General features: G+C 37.6%; 1 protein-coding gene across 6 annotated transcripts in view; it reads left to right on the forward strand.

Annotated features, from left to right (window-relative positions):
• Nucleotides 1-23084, forward strand: part of KDM4C (lysine demethylase 4C) — a 3520425-nt gene that overhangs the window by 3172968 nt on the left and 324373 nt on the right. For all 6 annotated transcript variants that reach the window (XM_044061093.1, XM_044061091.1, XM_044061094.1 and 3 more), the window contains one exon: nucleotides 4826-4993. In XM_044061093.1, the coding sequence (XP_043917028.1) occupies nucleotides 4826-4993 (168 nt within the window). The remainder of the gene's footprint in view (nucleotides 1-4825; nucleotides 4994-23084) is intronic.

The following is a 23084-nucleotide window of genomic DNA, read 5'->3' on the forward strand; positions in this document are numbered from 1 at the left end:
TGAAGGAATGCAGTTGTTTTATCACTTCCCTCATCTGCCAAGTACCTGAGGTCTGTGTATTTTCACAGGTAGATGCTAAATATTGCTAGCTTCCAGCAGTGGGGGTTTCATCTGGGATAGAGTCAAATGACAAGAAATAATGTTATTCTGCAAGCTATCCCAGCAATAATATTTGAGATATTAATTTGAGAACTCTCTTGAGTGAGACAAAATATTCTCTATTCTGTCTTGGATCTGGCAGCAAGAAGAACCATTCACTGCAACATCTGCCTTGCTATAATAGTAAGTTCTTAGGGTATAGCAATTATCTTAGATTCAGTCAGGAATATAGCAAAGCTTAGGTTAGATAATTTTCTTTATTTGAGACTGTCCTGCAATGTTATTTTAAATATTTCCTGTGGTTGTGAACTCTAATGTCACTGTGAGTGTGCATTTAGTATTGCCTTGTTCTCATTGTGGCTGATCTTTGTAGAGCTATTTAGGTTTTGAGAGTACCTGCATATTTATTTGGTGACACTGTGTGGGCTACTCCTAATAGCCTTGCTCTTGGTCAAACTACCATTTATATTAATATTAATATTACACAGTAAGATTGGACATCCTTTGTTAAGGGCCTTAAAGTAGTTGATAAGGAGTGACTGGTGGCAGTAGAAACTACTTTAAAGTCTGGGAAAAGGGGGGCATAGCTAGTAAACCAGTGCCAGCCTTTCCTAGGTGTGTGTGTGTAAATCAAGCCTCAAAGGTTGTGTGTTAGCTACTTGGGCAGGGACACGAAGCACTGGTTGAACAGAGAGGGTGCTGGAGGACTTGGCTTGGTCACTCAGCTGAGATCTCAACTCTATAACTGTGCCAATGGGAAGTCTTATTGGGGATCTGGAGAAAGAATGAGAAGCCAACCCCAGACTGACTGTGGTCTCTGTGTGCTTTTAAGGGAAATTGCACTTGATGCAGAGAGCTGCATCTGGAAATACTGTGTGTACTTCTCATCCTCCCAGTGTACGTCCCCCACTGGTGTCAGTGGTTAGGATTCAGGCTCTTTCATTACTGGTCCAGTGGTGAGGCGTTACAAGGTACATACCAAAGGGGGCATTGTACTCAATGACAGGTCTGATGAATGCCGAATGCAGTGGAACAGTGACTTGCTTGTACTTAGATGCCATACCTTTGTTTATAAGTTGCGTAACATAGAATTATTTCCTCACTACTGTTGACTTGTGATGGTCAAAGGCTAGATTACTGTCTATATGTGTCCCTAAGTCCCTGACTTTGGGACTGAGGAGTGTGTTGTCAATATGATAGCTACCAGAGATGGAGGATTTCCTGAAGGATACTATTGTTTACTTCTTGGTGTTTACTTTTAGGCCATGGTGCTGACACCATTTGTTTGTCTGTGTCAGCCCTTCCTGGAGAACATTTGTGTCAGTGTGGGATTCAGTGACAGCTCCTAATTTGCAATCATCTTCAAATTTAGTCAGCCAGAGACCACTGACATTGGCCTTGGCTTCAGAGAAGTAAATTCCAAAAATCAGTGGTCCATGGACTGATCCCTGAGGGACTCCACTTGTGACTGGTCTCTTGTAGAGTTGGACTTCCCAGTTCTAACTTCCTGCATCCTGTCTGTGAGCCAGTTGTCTATCCACTGTGTGACATACGGGTTTGTACTTAACCTTGAGTTTGTCAACGATGCCCAAGTGGGTATTGTGTCAAATGCCTTGACTAGGTCAAGGTAGGCAGTGTGAACCATTTTGCCCTCATCCATTGATTTGGAGACCTTCTCAAAGAAGTCCACCAGATTGAGTAGGCATGACCTGCCCTTGATGAAACCAAACTGGGATGGGTCCAATGTCTGGAGATTTACTGTATCACTATTGATCATTTCCATGATAATTCTTTCCATGGCTTTACATGTAAGACTAGTGAGACGTATGGGTCTGTAGTTTCCAGGGTCTGTAGATGGCCCACCTTTGTGCAGAAGGATGGTTGTTGCTGTTCTCCATTCATGAGGCACAAAGCCTATTTGGAGGCTACATTTAAATATCAATTCCAGAGGGCCTGATAGGTCATGTTTTGTGCTATTTAGAAGGCATCCCGGGATGTTGTCTGGGTCCATTGATGCAGTGTTCCTAGCCTTAGAGAGAGCATTAAGGACCTGTTCTCTAGTGATAGCAGGGGGAGTTATATTTGATGGTATTTCTTCTGGGAAGGTTGAGGGAGGGATAGAGGGGTAAAACTGGAGCTGAATTTATTGACTAGTGTAGGTTTGTTATGTCTTCTGGGTCAGTATAGGTGGCTCCATTTACAATGAGCCCTGCACACAATTGTGTATTGCCTTTGAGGTTGTGGACTTATCTAAAGAATGCCTTGTAGTTGTCCTTGGCCTGGGATGCCAAATTTACCTCAAATTTGACTTTGTTAGACTTTATTTGTCCTTTGAGTTGTTTAGTTTGCTGAGTGTGCTTTTATCCTGCTGGGTGCTGCAGCTCCTAATTTTTGCCATGATTTTCTTCCTTCTGTTATACAGCCTATTGATTTTGTGATTCCACCAGGGTGGCTTGTTTTTTGAGTTAGTTCTGTACTTCTTCCTGGTGGGTACAGCTGCCTCTATGCAGCTATTAACATGCTTGTACAGGGTTTCTGTAAATGGTTCTGCATAGGCAGCAGTGTTCTCAGAGTTTATGGGGATGGAAATTTTGCCAGATTATCACTTAATAGTAAGAGATTAGCCAGTTTCTGAATATTCCAGGTTTAACTGGGGTTCCAGGTTTTCTTTTTACTTCAAAGGAGACTATTTTGTGGTCTGACTTTACTAGGGAAGACATTACAGTAGGGGTATGCCGCACTCTCCCATATTAATGAGAATCAGATCCAGTATGCATGCACCCCTGTTTGGTGTATTGACTGTCTGGTCCAGGGAGTTTGTGTTTACAAAATCCAGGAATCTCTGTACCTGTACTTTTGGTGTCATATCGGATTCCCAGTTAATAGTAGAGTAATTAAAGTCGCCAATGAATATTGTGTTGGGTTGGATGGTGAGTGTTTCCAATAAGTTTAAATACATGGTATGGTTTCCTGGGTCATAGAGGAGGACCTATAGCTTGCAAGGAAGTGGTATTGGATTTTGCCTGTGGTGATTTGAACATGAAGTAGCTCAAGTGCATTGTCCTGTTTGACTAGTCTTAAGGTATATTTATTTTTGATGTAAGTAGAGACACCTCTACATTTAGTCCCTGTCTGCATAGTAACTGGTCTAAATACCGCTCCTTATACAAGTTTCAGAGAATTGATTCAGACTCCTCTGTGCGTTCATTTACTTCTTTATGTGGCTCCTTATACAAGTGTCACTGAATTGATTCAGACCCCTCTGTGTGTTCCTTTGCTTCTTGATGGTGGCTCCTTATACAAGTGTCACAGAACTGATTCAGATCCCCCTGTGTGTTCCTTTGCTTCTTAATGTGGCTCCTTATACAAATGTGACAGAACTGATTTAGACTTCTATACTAGCTGTTTATGCTGCCACTAGCTTTGTTTTCTAAGAGTTCAGTTAAAACAGACTGGTAGCTGCACCTGTTGAATCTGCATCGTGGTGACAAGAATTCCAGAAATGTGGATGACACCAGCACCAACCACTATAATTACTAAGATCACATTATTTAATGGTATTACTTAATATACTAGTAAAAATTAAGGTACCAAATATAGTTGCTTAATGTCCTCACTTATTTCCCCTAGTTAATAAAGTTGATGGACTTTTATCCTATCCAGTGTTGTTTTGTGCTTTAAGTTCACTTTTGGTTCCTTCGTGACCCTAAATAGGATATAGTAGTATCAGAAAATGAATGAATAATAAGGTTTGTTTCTTTATAACTGCTGGGCAGCCATAAAGTTGCAGGACTTTTACTATATATTACATTGATGGCAAAAACAGCCATGCATTTCTTAAGTCAAGGTGTAGATCCCGGCATTTATACTAGACTTTTGGGAGATGTAAATTTCAAACATTGCTGTCTCATCAAATATGTGGTCTTTTAAGATGTACAATATGCAGTTATTTATCCGTTTTTTTTTTTTTTTTTTTATTATACTCTGAAAGCTCACTCTTTTTGATATTTGAGTTTGTTTGCACTTTGATGTACAGATATCACAAGTCTTCACTTTTGTTTTGAGTCATGAAATCCTTCTTCAAAACATTACACATGCCCACATCCTTTTATTTTTAACAGTATTGCAAACATGCCAGTTTTAGTCTATAGTTTTTCTGTTTATACAGTACAAAAACCACACACAGTACAAAAACACATTCACCATTAAAATCTGTGATGATAAAAAAGTTGCAATTTGATAAACTTTTTTGGAGAAAAGTAGCCTGGCACTGGTGCAACAAGTTGGGGGAGAAGAAATATGAGCAACCAACACCAGCTTCCCAATCCTGGGGGCAGTGATGCAGCCTGGCTCTTTGCAGTCACAGCATGAAGAGCCAGGTGATCTCCATGCTGCATGCGTTGTACCACTTGGTAGGGAGGTTGCACATGCATGGATGTGTGTATACACCTCCCAGGATGGCCATAGCAGAACTCACAAGTTTGCCATTTGTGTGTGTGTGTGTGTGGGGGGGGGGGTGCTAGAGACTGGGAGAGGCTGAAATGATTTCAGTAGACCTGGTGAATGAGGAGAGGAGCTGGAGCCAGCTGATTTCAGCTTCAGAGACTGGGAGCGAAACCTTTTTTTTGGGAAAAGTTAAACAGTATCATTTACACGTCATAGTGGGATGTATAAAATATATTACTATTTTGTAATTTTACACATTTTTTTATGCTTTTTATTCCAGAAAAGTACTAACTCCAGAGAATTATCAGTTGGGGAGACAGTTGTAGCAAAATACAGAAACAGCAGGTACTACAACTGTAGAGTAATAGGACGGACATCTCAAACTTTCTATGAAGTCATGTTTGAAGATGGCTCTTTCAGTAAAGACACATTTCCTGAAGATATTGTTGTAAGTATGTTCATCTTTTGTAGAAGAACAGAGGCTAATGTGTAGCTGCATATTAACACCATTTACTGCCATAATGTTTGCTATATTTTTGTTAAAATGATTGTAATTGATAGTTGTGCAGCAATTTGATCTTCTGTTTCTCTTGATTCTGTTCAATAATTACTCAGTATATTTTTTTTTTAAGTTATCCTTTTGTTGACTGGGTTTGCCCCCCTAGGCTAGAGGCCTCTTTTTGGGGGAGACCTGAGGTAATATTTATACTACTAGGAGGAATTTGGTCAGGACATTAGGGAACTTCCCTACTACTTTTGATAGGTCCATGGGATCTTTTACCTGTGCTACCACCAACTCAAACAGATAAGACCAAATGTTCCGAATGGAGAGATAAGTCAGCAATCAAAGGAGTGCAGTATTGTTGAAATTTAATTCATCCTGAAGTCTTATTGAGTACCTTCATGAGGTGGACCCTGTTTTGCACAACATCTCACCGAGATGAGACTGATATATAGACTGTGTTTTATACAGTATATATCATAGACAGAAGTAGGTCACAAATTAAAAAAAGATAGCTGGGTGCACAAGACCCAGGATAAAAAAAGTGCCCAATCCTGATAGGCGCACTGGTGCCAGGACTGGAAAATATGACAGTGTAGAATCCTCAAAATACGGAAACATTCCTACAACGGGGTCCAGGCCACGTCCAGGGGGAGGATGCCCCCCCTGTTGTAGAAGGAAGTAGCAGTCCGCAAAAATCACAAAAACTGATGGGCCAAAGAAGAGCCATAAAGAAGATAGAGTAGACTATTGAGAATAAGAAAGAAATTATGTATTGTTACTGTTTTGCAAAAAGCCCAGAATTTCCAGACACAAGATATACAAAAAAGACTGAGAGAAATGAGAGGAAAGAAAAATACTTCCACAAGAAAAGCTGTCAGAAGCTTCAAATAAAAATGTGTGTTCATTAATACAATAGATTTGTGAAAAACAGTATATAGACCTAGAAACTTTGATCTGTTTGGAAAAAGAAGCATCTGAGGAAGTGCAAAAATATGAACAACAAAACCTAGAGATTTATGAAAAGTATAAAAAAGAAATGTGGACATGGGGAATAAAAGAGAGATTTGATATGGTGCAATATTTATACAAAGTCAAAAGCCAAATTAATAAAAAAAAAGGCAGCCTCGAAGATTTTGAAAAGAAATACAGGCAAAGTCATCTAGATATCGACATTTTCACAATAAAAAAATAATATCACAGAGAGGAAATGTCGAAGAGAAGATTAGTAAAATAGAAGTCAAAAAAATAAAAGTTGAACTTATGGCATGCCTGCAAACTGAAGGATTTCATGTTGAAGGTCTAACACAGGTTACATCACAGCATGATGAAGTGCCCAAAGTAAGGAGAAACAGGAAGATCTGGAGACATCTGAAGAAGAAATATGGACATGGGAAAGAAAAAGTGATTAAATATGGTGTAATATCTATGCACAGGAGAAAGCAAGACTAATCAATACAAAGAGCAGTACCAAAGATAATTGAAGAGAAATACAGGCAAAATAATCTGGACATGGAAAACTTTACAATACAAAAAATAAGAAGACAAAGCAGAAAAGAAGTTTAGTAATGGAGAAGTTAAAGAAATCGAAACTGAGGTTATGGAGTACCCGAGAAATGAAGGATTCAGTATAGAAAATCTAACTCAGAAAGCACCATAGCAGGATAGAGCAATGGGCATCCATATTAAGGAGAAATCAGCGGAACGGGAAGCAACTGGTCATTTGACATATGAAGATATTTTGGAGTCTTCCACAGGAAACCAGTATAAATGTTCACTTGAAGCTGGACAGCAAGGGAAGAAATAGGAAACTGTGGCATCTCTAACACAGTCATTGTTGTTCCCATGTACATGTACATGTAGTGAGTTCCCATATGACAAAGCAACGGATGACACAGGATGAAATTGAAGAGAATGTGCCACAGGAAGATGCTATAAAACTTTCTATAGAATGCCTGCAGGAAATGGAAAACAAAAAATGTACCCTCAGTTTAGAAGAAAATGAGCTAAGAGATGAGTTGCTTGTTTTAATAGAGAAGATAGAGATATTAAGATCAATGAAAGAAGTAGAATGCAGAACACCAAGAAAACCCCAAAAGTCGGAAGTTTGGTAAAACAAATGAACAGAGTAATTAGGACTGTCCTTAGAGTTCCATGCAATATAACAGAAGTAAACAGGATATACACTGGAATTGATGCTGACACAGTTTATAGTCATTTAGAAAACAACTCAGTTGTGGTAATAGAATAAAAGGACAATAAAAGAAAGTCATGTAGAACAAAGGATCATTTGTTAAATAAAGTCATAGTGGAGAACTGTAAAAAGGGGAAGAATCTAAGTATGGCATGGATTGACTACAAAAAAGCATTTGACAGTATCCCATATTCGTGGATAAAAAGTGCTTAAAAATGTATAAGATACACCCTGCACTGATAAAATACATCACAGTGACCATGAAACAGTGGCAAACCACTCTGCATTTAAGCCCTGATAAAGGACAAATTATTATTCCAGGGATAAAATTCCGAAGGGGGATATTTCAGGCTGACTCTCTGTCACCGTTGGTCTTTTGCCTTGTCCTTAACCCATTAAGCTGTCTGCTTAACAGATTAGGTCATGGCTATAATTTAGCTCCTAGAAAACAACAAAGTGTAAAAACTTCTCATTTTCTCTTTGTCAGTGGTTTAAAACTGTATAGCTCATCAGATGAGGAACTGAAAACACAACTGCAATTAGTCAAAACTTTTTCAGATGATATAAGAATGTTATTTGGTCTTGATAAATGTGCAAATGCAACCTTTAAAGCAGGAAAGCTACAGCACCAAGAAAACATCAGTTTGAGACAAAAATGTGATATAAAAGAACCTGAGCAAGAGGGAATGTTTATCTATAAATTGATGAAGGATCAACAATAAAACATGAACACATACAAATAAAACATAGTAGGGAATATTGTAGAAGCCTTAAATTAATTCTGAAAACAGCGTTGACATCTAGAAACAAAATTCAAGCTATAAACCAATTTGCTCTTCCTGTCCTAACTTACAGTTTTGGTGGGATTGACTAGCCCCAAAAGGTGTTGGATAGATTAGCTAGGAAAACAAGAAGGGTGCTTCATGCTCATCAAATGATTTATAAAAATCAGTGTATACCAAGATTATATATTCCCCATTCCAAAGGAGGTATGGGCCTCCTTCAAAATTGATTACATATATAAATCTGCAGTCATGGGACTGCATACATATCTGCTGACCTTAGAAGACACAAACATAGTGAAAGCTTTGAAACATGAGGAGATTAAATCGAAGATGACTTCCCTGCTTTGTCTAGCAGAAGCATATCGGCGTTAAGCGGGAATGGAAATCAGTCTGATAAAAATCAGGCAGCAACTGACTGTGCCAGAAAACAAAAGAAATAATATAAGGTGAAGGATCAGATGAGAAGGCAAAAAATATGGAAAATGCATAAATATAGTTGCAAGTATAGAAAACTGCTGGAAGAACCTGATGTTGATTAACATTGAATGCATTAATGGTTAAGGAGAGGTGAATTTAAACCAAAAGATGAAAGGTTAATATTGGCAGCCCAAGATAGTGGACTACATACACATTGGTTTACAAAGTACATTGAACATGTGGGAGAAATAGACAAATGTAGGTTTTGTAAAACAGTTGCACATCTTGTTGCTGGTTGGACATACTAATAGCAGAAGGACTGTATACTGAAAGGCATAATAACGTGACAAGACTGTTGCACTGGGGATTGTGCAAATATTATAGTATTGAAGTGGCTGAAAAATACTGTAAACATGAGCCACAAAGCATCATAGAAAATGATGAAGTATACATCACATGGAGTCTTACCAACAGTTCAAATGATAGAGGCGAGAAAACCAGATATAGTGGTCCTTGACTAGAAGGCAAAAGTAGCATTGATCATTGAAATCGCTACACCCAGTGACTACAGTGTGTTGTGTACTGAGAGGCACAAAGTCATAAAATATCAGGATTTGCAGGCAAAAACTAGAGTAATTTGGAAGAAAGATACCCAGACAGATGTAATAGTAGTAGGAGCAACGAGTCTTATAAAAAATCTACAACTGTATTTAGATATGTTACCAATACATGTAACTCCTTACGAATTGCAGGAGTCGTCATTACTGGGCACATTGCCGGTGCTGCGAAGAGCACTTCTGGCTGACATCAAAGATTGAAACAATGCTAATTTCATGAACTTTAATTGTACTTTGACTTAGGAATGGAGTCCATTCCCATCATGGTATTAGAAACCGAAAAGACTTGGAGAAATTGGCAGAGACCTCAGTTTACTGTTTCATCCAAAGGATGAAAGACAAGTCATGGCATATAACTGGCAATTAAGACAACAGTATTGGTTTCCTAATTCTTTAGTAATAGATAACCTAAAAGTCAGTCATTATTTGTGTCAGACTCTTTATTTTTTGACAGCACCAACTTGTTAATTGTTAATTGCTACCTTTAGGCTTGTTAAATATATGAGCTTTAGTTTGAGCTTATTTGTTTAACATTTTCACACTTTCTTTATAGTTCATTTGAATTTCTGAATCTTGAAAGGAATGTCTAAATTCTGGATTTGATTTGTAATATATACAGTGTGGAAGTCTTTTTTTTTTTTCTTAGTAACTTTGTCTCTCTTGACCTGAGACTTCTGGATCCTGACATGCAACTTACTATTACACCATGTCTGACTCATGCATACCACCCTTTAACACAGAGCAAGGATGTGGATATCAGGGGACCTGAGCTGTAGCAGTTTGGATGGACAGATGTTTTAGTTATATGCCTTGTTTCCTGTATCATGACTTGTAGTGCATCAACATTAGTGGGTGTTTTTTTTTTCCTGTTACATACATACTTCATTGTATATATGTCAACTTGCAAACACATATCCTTCAAAATGGAGTGCCAGTCAAACACTTAGCACATTGTAAGCCTATGCCTCTAAGCCTGATGTTCTCCAGCAGGGTGCAAGCATACAGAGGATGGGCCCCACACCTTTCAGAAGATTCGGATAGTAGCTGCTCAGTCCTTTATCCTCTGGATGACCCATAGAGAACAGGGATAGTCATCTAACCCCAATTATTGGTAACCCCGAATGTCCTGTTTCCATAATACTGGGTTTGCTCTTAGTGAAGGAGGCTTAAATGTTATTTTTTAGTGCATAATTTTTTTAAGTTCTTTTTATTCCATGCAGCTGACCAGATAGACTGCTGTTTTGGTGGACCATTAGGGATGGCTGTCCCTGAAATTTCACAGTTACTTTTTGTAGATGTGTATTAGTTTAGAGAAAAATACTAATTATTTTAGTTCCTTCAGGGCAAGTTGGAGTACCCCACCCCCTAGAGTGAGTGTCTACTGGCTTAAAATTTTGCAGAGGTAAAGAAAAATAATTTTCCAAAGTCATTCAGAATCTTGTGTGTCAGCAGTGATTTGGCCATTCTCACATTTAGTGTTCGTAATTTTCTTTACGCTAAAGTCAGTTAAAAAAGTATTCGTAAGTAGATGGTGTTGGATCCTGTTCTTAAAGAGAATTTTATTTCTTCACAAACAGTACATGAAGATGACCGGAGAGCTCAAGTGCAAGTTTTAAGAAAAGCAATTCTCCTGCCAAATGAGGAGACTAATTGAGCAGCCACTGAAAAAGAAAATGTTAAAAAAAAAAAAAAAACTACTGAGCCCCAAATAAGGAATTGCTTAAATAGTGTAATACCATGAGATAAGAACTAGCAAAGCATTTGCATGATTTATGCATTTCAGGTAGAATTATTCACCAGTGCCTCCCCTGTGACCCCAGGCAACTTTCCTTATATCTGTGTGTGTGTGTGTGTGTATGTGTGTGTGTGTGTGTGTGTGTGTATGTATATATGGATAGATGATGATTCTTTTACTATTCTAAAATCCAGCATTGTTTGGATCTTAGAGGCAGAGCTCCAGACCATGTTTCAGCAATTTGTAATATTAAGTTTTAGCCTGGAACTAATCTTGTCCGATCTTGCATAAAGAGTACTATGCCTTTTCCTGTACATTATTTGACAGTTCGCACTATTGCTTTTGAAATATTACTTATTTCAAGTCACTATTAGTGCCAAATATTGCCTTTTATTTTAGCAGTAGACCCTATTGTGTTTACAAAGAGTGAAGTCATTTTTGAAATGTAGCTAACAAAAGTAGATTACAAAGAAATTAATAATTTCTGAACTTCATTCACAAAAGGCATATGAGTAATTATTCAGGTGCAGTCTATTGGCAGAGGGATATGTTGAAGGTTTTGAATAAGAAATAGGATTTAGTTATTTGGATTGCATCTTTAATTTAACTATGAAATTCACAATAAAAGGGATTCGCTAACAATGCTGATATTGTTGATAGAATAGTCAACTAGTCAACTTTTTTATTTCTGTAGGTAATGATGTCACCTACCCATTAACTAAAATACTGGTTAGGCATTTATTCTAAGTATTGCGAGAAGGGCAGGTCTTACACAATGCGGCAAACTGTCATGCTTGAGAAGTTATGAAAAAGATAACAAAATATGTGTATCTCTTAGAAAGGTACACATATTAGGAAATTTTATATGGATGTATTTTATTCATACCAAACTTGTGAAGAAATAGTGGTGAAATGAACAAATTGGATTGTAAAGGACAAAGTGGATGGGCTGGAATTCTGGAGGTAGGAATGAAGTGGAAAAAAAGTAATGACTACCTCATCCTGGGGAAGTTATGTGACACAAAATTAAAGATTTTTTCAAAGAAAGAAGTACAGCAGTGGTTGTTTTCAACCTTCGAGGATAGTGGAGTGTGGAAATGAGGCAACTTTTAAATTATTTTTTTACATAAATGGAACTGGTAGTGATATGGAAAAGGGAGGGCAGCTGCTGTAGTAGCTAACTCCTAAACTCTCCGTTTTGCGGATTATTTATCTGCATCCAAGGTATATATTTAGAAAGTATAGATTTGCTTCAAAAGCAGAATATCAGTCTTTCCTTGGGAAAAAAAGGTTTCTAATAGAGCAAGCAAGAGGAAGCTGAAAACCATTTGGCTGCTGCATCCTGCTGTAGCTCAGCAGTCAGCCCCATTCATAGTAACACTACTAGACATTTAACAGCTAGGGAATGTTAAACCACAGGACAGAACATGAGACATCCTTGGGTCAGTCTTTTCTTTGTCTCAGAGTACCTAGTGTCTCAAAAAGATTTCTGCAGATCCTGTATTGCATGACTTTAGCAGGGTCATAGTAAACCATGGAGTTGTGCTTTGCAGTTAATTATAGCCTCGTTAATATCTTACTAAAGATCAGGTTGAGATGATTTCTCTAATGTATTCTACAAAGATTTTGAATGATCTCAGTGAAAGTAACCATTAAGGCTCTGGTATTTTAACCCTCCCAGAATTGTCTTCATTAGCCTCTACTTTAATACCTAATACAAATTATTTACATTTAATTCCTGATTAGGTTGGTGTATTTATTAGAGGTGTGAAATATAAGGTAATTTACTGATTCTTCTCCCTTATTTTGAGAAAAGTATTCCCTGTTTATTATTGCCAGACTTCTATAGCAAGAGCTATACTTACAGCAGTGTTACTGCAAATCACATTCATTTCTTTGAAGTACTGAAGCGACGTGCCTTCTCTTGGTGCTTAGTCTGTATTCAGTTTTGCCTTTCTCGATTTCTGTGAGAGTAATTAATAGTCTATGGATTCTCATATTTGTTAAGATGATTTCTTTGTGGTCTATAAAGTAGATGGTTCCTTTCTAATCCTACATTTTATTTTTTTATTTTATTTGTTCTGTTAGATGACTGGATAAATACACTGGACAAACGGTCCCTTTTCAAGCGTAACCCAGGAACAGTTTCTGGTTTTGTGACTTGCTCAGAGTCACAAAATAGAGAAATGAAGGTGGAAGGAATCAAACCCGGTACTCTGGGCACATGAAGCAGCTCATTAATAGCTCAGCGCTTTAGTCCTCTGCTAACTGCCAAGTAGTATGGTGTGATCTATAGATTATGGTAATAATAGTGGATATCCCTTGTCTTCCCACCTCCTTGATATTTAGATTTTTACTTGCTTATTTTCATTGCGAAGTACAAATTTCTGCTTATGCCTTGCTTTTTCTCTTCCTTTAATCTCTGTTCTGGCTGGTTAGAGCCAATACTTTATTTAGGCACTTCACGTTTTGTTCTAAATTCTAGTAAAACTAAGATTACCAGGGCATTTAATGTCTGTTTCGTGAGCTTTAGAGGGAGTTACCTTTCAACGTGTTAAGGCTTTTTAAGCAACTTAGAATGGATATAGCCAAAGTTTGTCTGATACTAATTGTAGCTATTCCAGAATGTAGAACTCAGTCTGCCAAGTCGTTTATATAAAGTGCAGCTTAATCATTTTTTTTCTTTATTACTGTCAGGACAGTTTTGGTAAAGCACATTTGTCTCTCATAAAATTTCTACTAATGTCTAACCACGGCATAATCTTTTTCTGGATGGGGGGACTTTTTCTTTCTGAAAGGGATAATAAAGCATTTTTTAAGGTAAAGGGTTTTCCAGGATCAATGGTTTGACCAGCCTCTGTCACGTTATGCTAATCCTTTATTTACCTGGTGTAAAAATGTTGCTTTACTTTCATTTCTTTAAGGTTTACTTGTTACGTATGAGATAGTTGAACCGTTGATCCTATGTGGAAGCACAACTCCACAAACCTCTTTTATCACCACTGAAGTAATGTTCCTGAATTTGTTAGTAACATACATAGTGCATAGAAGCAGATGAGAAGCATATTACACTTCATTTAATGGCTACAGTTGGAGAGTTAGCATATAGCCTGCCTTAAAGGGTTGCTAAAGCACTTGGAAGCATCAAATAAAGTAGGCCTAAGGATGGTGTTTCTGAACTCCTGTAGTGACTTTGTGAATACAAATATTTCTACATGAATTTCATTTTCTGTAGCTGTTGATAAACACCTCTTTGCCACTAAATCTTTGACCTAGTTCCAAGATGTTCTATCAGGGTGAGTCATCTTGATTTTGACTTCTTTAGATTTCTTGCATGTGTTTATATGAACTCAGTAGATGACAGTCATAGGCCTAAGTCTACAGTCCTTATTCATTGGGAAAACGTTTGCCACAAGTGTAACTCTTGGATTTCTAGAAACTTCTGTCATGTTTTAGGTGAAATATGCATGATAGGCTAACTTTGGCTGGAATAAATTTCTTTGATAATCCATGGGCATTTCACTAAGATGATAATTTGTTGAAGGGCTTTGGGGTACCTGTATTTTATCTTGTTCATGTTCTGTACTTGCCATTGTCACTGTCTGGAATTGCAACATAAATAGGAGCTTAAATGGTGGCACTGGCATCCTTCTGATATGTCTTTATAAGAGGTAGTCCTCTAGGATGTGTCATGTGTGAGTATTTTGAAAGTTAGTTTGGTTGCCATGTCTTCTTTCATGCACAGGGCCATTATTGGATCATTAAATCTTAGCCCTGGCTTTTGCTGTTGGGTTTGATTAGGCTGGATACTGTGCAGTTATGAAGTACAATGATAACTGATTGCTTGCTACCGGCCAAAGGGAGTATGGACTAAAGGTGGGTACTGTCAAGGCATAAAAGGTCCCAAGATTCAATTGCCATGAATTTATTTAAGAATGATTATCATAATACATGCTGCTGTTTGGCATTTTGATACTTGCAGTGTATAATATTTGAAGATATATTGCTTTGGCACATCTAAACTCTAATAGCTGAACCTGAGTAAACTGTTGTTAAAGAAAAAAGAGAGCGTTGGATAAAAGATAGTAGTACATTAAAGATAGGAACAAGGCACGTGGCAGAATAGATCACTGGAATTCATGTCAATAGCTAGACTGTTGAAACCACTTGCAGTGAACTGTGGAATAAGATCTTTTTGATGGCATAGGCAAGTGCACTTACACCTCTCATTTGAGGGGATATCCCTCTCACTCACCAGAATCATATATACCTACTCCAGTGTCACATACCAGTGGAAAAAAATGAAAACAGTTTTATAGTGGCAGTTTCCCTTTTATGTTTCCAGAGGCCACATTTAATGTAAAAAAGGAAACACTAAGCCTAAGCTGTAGGAGAACACTCCCAAGGTCTGATGTAGTGATTAGATGGTAAGACTCAGCTTTAGAAGGGGGAATTGGTTAAATGGAAGGATCTCACACAGGGCTTAGTTTGACTACTAACTTTATTGTTTAAGCTGTTAAACTGGAATATCAGTGGATTTGTGAACCCTATGAAGAGGACTAAGATTTTTGTTTATATTAAGCAACTTTCCCCTGATGTAATATGTTTGCAGGAAACCCATCTCCTTCCCTCTGCTATTTAATGGCAGAGGGAAGGAGAAAGAGGCATAGTTATACTAGTCAAATGATATTACATGTATAGGTCATCAGAGGTTATCCATGATCATGAGGACAGATCTATTTGTATCAAAGGCATATTAGAGGGCACACTTAGCACTACAATCCCGCTTGGCTCTACACTTGGTAACTGGTGAATATTCTTAATGACTGGATTATGTTACGGGAGGGAATTGCTCTGTGGTGTGAGGACTAGAATACATTTTTTTGCGCACTGAGATATACGAAGAGGCCCTAGGAAAAAGAATATCCCTCCTTGGGTAGATTTATTAGTTTGCATACTACTAGTAATGTTTTGTTGGTGAATGTCAACCCCAGCTGGAATAGAGCATCACAGCTTATGCCTGCTACTCACCCACTGCTCCATTTAGACTCAAGAATAGATGAAATACTCATATTGGAAGAGCATACGTATTTGGTGCAGGGCCTGCAGACTCCACCAATAGTATTGTCAGACCATTCTTCTCTAGTACTGCAGTATAGATGGGACATGTAACAGTAATGAGAGGCACTGGAAGATAAATTTACACTTCAGTAGAGGAGATGAAATTCCAAACCTGGTGAAGACAGCTCTCTGCCAAATGATGGATGCCCCAGATGACGTGGGATTAGGTCAAATATTACTTGATCAATAACCTTAAAGAGTATGAACAAGAAAAAAAAAAGAAAACAAAGATTATGCAAGACTCTATTATAGCACAGAGTAGACTGTAGCACCTCCAGAAGGACCATATTAATAGGGTATCAGGAGCAGGGGGAAATATTCAAGGAAGGGCAAAGTGCAGTGGAGGAGTTCTTGACTAAGAGGACAGACTAAGCTCTCAAAACTCAGAAGATCACTAACTTTGAGATGTCTTTTAGAGCTACAAAATACCTTGCCCTGAGGCTCAGGCAACAGATTGTAGATAGACATATTGGAAGAATATGGTCACTAGAAAAGAAAACAAAAAATATTACAGAGCCCTAAGGAGGTTTTGGCTGTATTTACCAAATACTATGCAGGGCTATGTAAAGGGGAAGACAGCAGCAAGACAATGGAAGAGTTTATGGAGACAGTACAGACATGAATGGTTTAGATTTAGTACATGGTGCAGTTCTGACAGTCCCAATAAGATAAGAGGTGATTACTCCTGAAAACCAAATGTAAGTGGAAAACTCCAGGTAGGGATGGGCTCCCGCTCTGGAAATGTATGAAGCAGGGGCAGGGATACTTTTCAATGACTCTTTCAAAAAATTGTCAATACTGTGATGAACACAGGTGTGGCCCCACCCTCATGGAAGAAAGCAGTTATTACTGTTGCTTTGAAACCTGAGGGATCCGACTTCAGCAGGCTCTTAAACCCCATTTCAAGTTTTAAATTATAATTATGTTATTTATTTACTTTTTTGAACTAAATGACAGCCTTTTTTGCCATCCCTGGTTCACCCAAAGCAAATGGTGTTTGTCCTGGATGAGACGAGCTTTGATAACTTGATTAAATCAGCCCTGGTAATAGAAGATGTGAAGGCTGCCAGCCTAGTTAGATAGAAGTTTGTAGAAAATTCTGTCATTTGTAAATATTAATATAAGCCACAGGCTTGTTCTCTTAAATGGAAGAAAATTGTGTTAAATGTTGAACGTCAAAAATGTAACAACAGTGCACTCTGCTGGAAAAAAGCTGATAAGTCAAGTCTTGTATGACTGTTTGATCACAAATTTGGAGCCGTGATGTCTGGACCAGACAATTCTTTCTATTGTTTTGAAACCAGAGTTAATTGCTAGATTTTACATATATAATGTCTTTAATTGCTGTGGTTTCCTGACCAGGTGCAAAATCAAAGATATGTTAAACTCTGAGTTTCTGTTAGCCTGGGAACCAGGGAAAAATTATGTAATCTAAAATGAGTCAGCAGTGGTGTATTATTAATTTAAAAGACTGTCTCAGAGAGAGAGAGGGCATTTTGGATTTTGTCTAAAGCTGACAACAACTCACCAGTACTCTGCTTTTGCTCTATATGTACGTTTATTTAAAATTGTGATTGCTGCTAGATATCGATAGAAAATAGTAAGTTTAGTCTAGCTGTTTTCTGTGTTGATGTCAGAACTTTTCTACTGTATTATTTTAAGCATTTTCCTGTGATTTCTGAACTGTTGACTGGCACTGTGTAGTAAGAAGTATTGTCTTCTTTTTTATTATTTATTATTAAATATTTTTAAACTTTACAACTGTGGCTGTTTTGTGTAGAGATAATTTAAGCTCTAGAGTACATTGCACGTATATAGTGATACTGTCCAAGCCACTCCAATAGCTTTAGCCCTGGGTCACACTTACTGTTTGGATAATACTGTTGCACAGTAATAATTGGACACCCTTTGGTAAGGGCATTTTTAGTAGCTGATATTAGTAGTTGGTAGCAGCTGGTAATACCTTATAGACTATCAGGAAGGGGCATAGCTGTAGAACCTGTGCCAGCCTTCACCAGAAGTGTCTGTGTGGTTGTATATAACTCATCTCAAAGTGTGTGTGCGTCAGAAATTTGGGCAGGGACATGAAGCACTGGTTGGACAGAGAGGGTGCTAGGAGTTTTAGCTTGACCACTAGGCTGAGATCTGGACCCTATAGCTATGCCAGTAGGGAGTCTTAGTGGGGATATGGAGGGAAAGGGAGAAACGAGCCACAGACTGACTGTTATGTCTGTGTGCTCTTAAGGGAAATTGGACTTCACTTTGTGTGTGTATTTGTTATCCTTCCCTATGTGGACGTCCCTCATTGGTGTTAGTGTTGAGGATTGAGGCTCCTTGATTGCTGGGCCAGTGCATGGGCATCACAGAAGACAACCAAAAACTGTTAACAGTTTGGATGCAGAGAAAACATTCACTAATGGTCAAGATGCCAATGCTGATTCAAACCCACATTATGGGTGGCATGGAAGAAGAAACTTTTGGCTAGATATAAGAGTTTGGCTGGCTGGATTGAAAAGTTGTTAAGCTACATCATCTCATCTACCAAGTTAGAAAGTTGTTTCAAAAAGTATTATTCAAAGCATAGTACCTTCATGGATGTCAAGGCTCAACATTGAATTACAGAGCTGATCCCCATCAGAGGGAATTTAGACACACTGATCTGTTTAAGGTTCATTTGCATAGGCTCTCTTACAGTGGGAGAAAATGTTGGTAGGAGACAAACTAATGTCTTACCAGGAGTTTCAGACTGTGTTTGCAGCAGGTAAAGTAACTAAAGAAACATTTTTTCACAGATGAATGAGTTGCCCAAGGAAATTAAACTGATTAAATATCCCAAGACGTGAGTTAAAAATTGCATGGAATTCACGTTAGGTGTGCCAGTAACCAAATAATTAGTAGCAGAGAGAGAGAGAGAGATAAGAGAGTATGTCACACATGGAAGCTGGCAATGGACTGCTTTAGGAAAGGCTGGAGAAAAGCTTGGGGATAGGTTTGTCATGCGATTGTTGGCTTCACATGATGACAGTCTCAAGATACTCCACAAAATCAAGAAGGTTCAGATTTTTTTTAGGTTTCAGTGTTTATTTTGACACTTTTATATCTCCTTTATTTTAAGTCAAATCATCCGTAGTTCCTCTTTGCATTGTTGGAGATGTGAAGGGGAACCTTAGGGAACTCGGAGAATATCTTTTGGGGCCACATTGCCCTGGAAGGGCTCCAAAAAAAAGATTCAGTCTTGGTGTATCAAGCTGTTGCAAGGGAAGGTTGCTATAAATCAGGACATTCAAAAAGTGAATGCCAAACAGTTAGGTAAGGAGTACCAATAAACTGTTTATTAAGATAAAAGATAAGCGCTTTCGCTTCACAGCTTCTTCAGATCTATAACAATACATCTCTAAAACCACAAACATATATATCTTCTGTGACTAATTAGTCATTAACACTCATTTGACATAAAGAGTTATTTAAAGGGATATCTACATTAACCCTGTGTTCTAAGAAACTAATATAAAATATGTATATACAATGAATAGTAGATAACTATATACACTTCAAAACTTGAAGTACATACAAAAATGTATAAAAATGTGAAGATATAAAAATACAACAATCTGTTGCATTGAACAACATATAAAAATAGCAAATAAAACAACATATGAGATAATCTCTGAAGACTTCTGTCAATCATAGATACAAAATAATCTATGAGCTTCACTATACACAAATATAAAAATATATCTATGAATAAATATATATATATATACATAAAAAACAACAATGTCTATTGGTAACTAAAAATAGACACAGTTCCATTTTGCAAAAATCAAGGAGCTGCATACTGTGTTGGAACGTCAATTGCATGCACATATCTACCATAAATAAAAAATCAATAGTAATATGAATCATTCTTTAAACTACCAGTGTGCATGTTTAAACTATGGCTTAAAAATACCAATATATATAAACGTACCAAACACTTATATTACATGTATGCAATCGCACTAATGAAGTAAGGCATCTATACTATATGAAAAACACTATTGCTAAAAATGTGTGGTCTAAAATGTCACTCACTTTGAGTGTGTATTGAACTATATTTTATCTTATATTCCTTCTTTGTCTCAATTTCGGTCTCAGAGACGCTCTCTCATTGAGACCTGAACCTTTATCGGCTTTCAGTAACAGTATCTACTCATTTTCTCTACCTTCAGTGTGTATGTTGATATCCCCTCCTCTTAGGTTTGGGCTTAACACTTCAAGGGCTTTAAAATTAAAAAAGTGTGAGGTATCTGTCATCATCACATGCTTTGCTAGGGCATTGTGCATTGAGCCTTTCCTAATGTGATAGATGTGTTCTCTCATTCGATCCCTAAATGGGCGATTAGTTTTTCCTACATAGAATGAAGAACACATCTGACATATAGCTAAATATACTATATGTGGCGTCATACAGTCTGCTTCAGCGGAAATTGAAAAATACTTTCTCAGATCCGGATGATAAAAATGAGGTGTACTATCTATAAAGCTGCAAAAATTGCAGCGTCCACATGGCTTGGTATGGCCATTGTTTTTGTCTGTTTGAGTAGTAGTAGTGTAACAAAGCTTCCTCTTCAAATTTTGTTTATTTTTATACAGAAACCTGGGATAATCACCCACTATGGCTTTAAGATCATTATCTACTAGCAGTATATCCCAATGTTTGTGCACTATTTCTCTCAGTTCTAAATGGTCTGACGTGAACTGTGTATTGAACTTAATGAATTGTGGTGTCACTATGTTTGAATCCTGCTCTATCGGATGTTCTTGTGGTCCAAAGTAAGGCAGACCTCGAGTGAGTCTTAAATCTGACGCATCATTAAGATGCTTACTGATTTCATTTCTGCGATAACCTCGTTGTACTAACCTGTCATTCAAACTGGATAATTCAGTTTCAAAGCATTGATCTATTGGGTTAAGTCTGGATGCCCTAATAGCCTGCCCCCTCATAATATTTCTAAAAACATGAGGGGGGGGGTGCATACTAGATCTATGTAATAAGTTGTTGCTATGACAACTTTTTCGAAAGACCCCTGTATTGATGATATTATTGTCAAGTCTTTCAATATACATGTCAAGAAACTCTATTTTATGTTGTGAGCAATTCATTGTAAACTTAAGGCAAGTAGTGAGGTTGTTTAGAGTTGTAAAGAACAAATCTAGCTGCTCAGCTGTGCCTTTCCATAAAACAAACAAGTCATCGACGAAACGTCGATAAAAGATGACATGTTGTGTGAACAGCTCTACTTTAAATAGGGTTTGCTCCTCCCAATGGGCTAAGAACATATTGGCGTAGCTGTTGGCACATGGTGTGCCCATGGCTACGCCATCTTTCTGCCTATATATGCATTCATTAAACATAAACAAATTATTCTCTAATGTCAGCTCAAGAAAACAAGTGATCAAATCTATCTTGACAGCTGAATAGTCACTATGACTACGCATATATTCAGTAACATATACAACACCCAAATCATTGGGGATCATTGTGAATAGAGATTGGATATCAAACGTTACAAAGATGTAATCCATATTAATTGTTGTACCCTTAATACAAGTGTATAAGTCAAGCAAAAATTGCTTGGAGTCCTTCAAAACTGTATTGTTATTGCTCAAAACATGTCTCAAATGTTTTTCTACGTAGACAGATAGATGTTCGGTGACCCAGCCACGTCCTGAGACTATGGGTCTCAGGGGAGGGTCTGCTGGGTCCTTGTGTATTTTAGGGAGACCATTAATAACGGGTATGATAGGATGGGTTACTATAAGATAATCATAAGTATCCTTATCTATCAAATGCCCCCTATATATATCAGTAATAGTGTTGTGTACACATTCGATGGTATGATCAACATCCTGTTTACTACTTTTAACATAAAAATCATTACGTAACATAGAAGCCATGCGTTCATTGTAGTCTATCATATCCATGACTACTATCTTCCCTCCCTTATCAGCTGGTCTAAAGGATATGTTAGCATCTTTTTGTAATTTCTTTAGACTAAGTCTCTCACCATATGTGAGGTTATCATTTTTAAAAAATTGTTTATTAGATGTCCTATTTTCATAGTAATCATAGAGCTCATCCTCTGTGAGTTTCATATATGCTTCTATTAAGGGATGGTTAGCTGGTGTGAATTCACTCAAGTTCTTAAATCTAAAATTAGAGCCAGAATATGTCTGATTACTGTCTTTGTACATGTATTTCAACATCATGTTCCTACAAAATAATTTGACATCCATAATCATTTCTATCATACTACTCTTACTTCTAGGTATAAAACTCAACCCTCTGTTCAGTAGTCTTAAGTCATCTTCAGTCAAAACAGTATGTGATATATTGTGCACTAATGTTTGTCCACCCACATTTTCCTCAGTGTTTTCTGTGGAGTGTATTCTTCTGACAGCTTTCTTTTCTGCCTCCCCCTGCTCACCGAGCGAGGGTGGAACTTGTTGTTCTCCGCTCTCACTGGTAGTGGAAAAACCAACTGATGGGGCATATTAGAATTAGAGGTAAAATTTAAGGCCATTTGCTTATGTCTAACTACAGGTCCATCAGGACATGTCTGTTTGGGCCCATTCTCTAGTTGTTTAGTTGATTCATTAGCTATTCTAACCTCTGGATAAAGATTGGTGTTATTATCTACAGTGGAGTGTATTAAATGTATAACATCAGTAGAATCATTGCAATGGTCATTATTCAAGACATTCATGGTTCCAACATTACTGTCAGATGTGTCAACTTTTGAGGTTTGGGGTAAATCCAACTGATCGACCCTTTCATTCTCATTGCGTGAGGCTCGAAAGTCCATCTGTGCTCTAAGTCCATCGATGTCAACATTATCTCTAACGTTCCTATTAATTGGTCTATCATGCACAGTTTGTCTTATGACAGTATTCATATTCTCATTCACTGCCCCTGTATTGGCTTTTAAATTAAGTCTAGGCCACATAAAGACATGGCCATTTCTAAAGTCATTAGTGTCTCTAATAACTTTATGCCGCTTCTGTTGGTATACTTTCCTTTCAAATACAGAAACACTGTCCAGCATATTATCAAATAAGGGACATACAATGTCTAAAGGGTAGTCATTAAATAGTTGCCGCTGCTTAATCTCAATTTCCTCGGTTA

The sequence above is a fragment of the Protopterus annectens genome, chromosome 2.part0 (assembly GCF_019279795.1).
Source record: "Protopterus annectens isolate FY-2018-M chromosome 2.part0, PAN1.0, whole genome shotgun sequence".
NCBI classification, from domain to species: Eukaryota; Metazoa; Chordata; order Ceratodontiformes; family Protopteridae; genus Protopterus; species Protopterus annectens.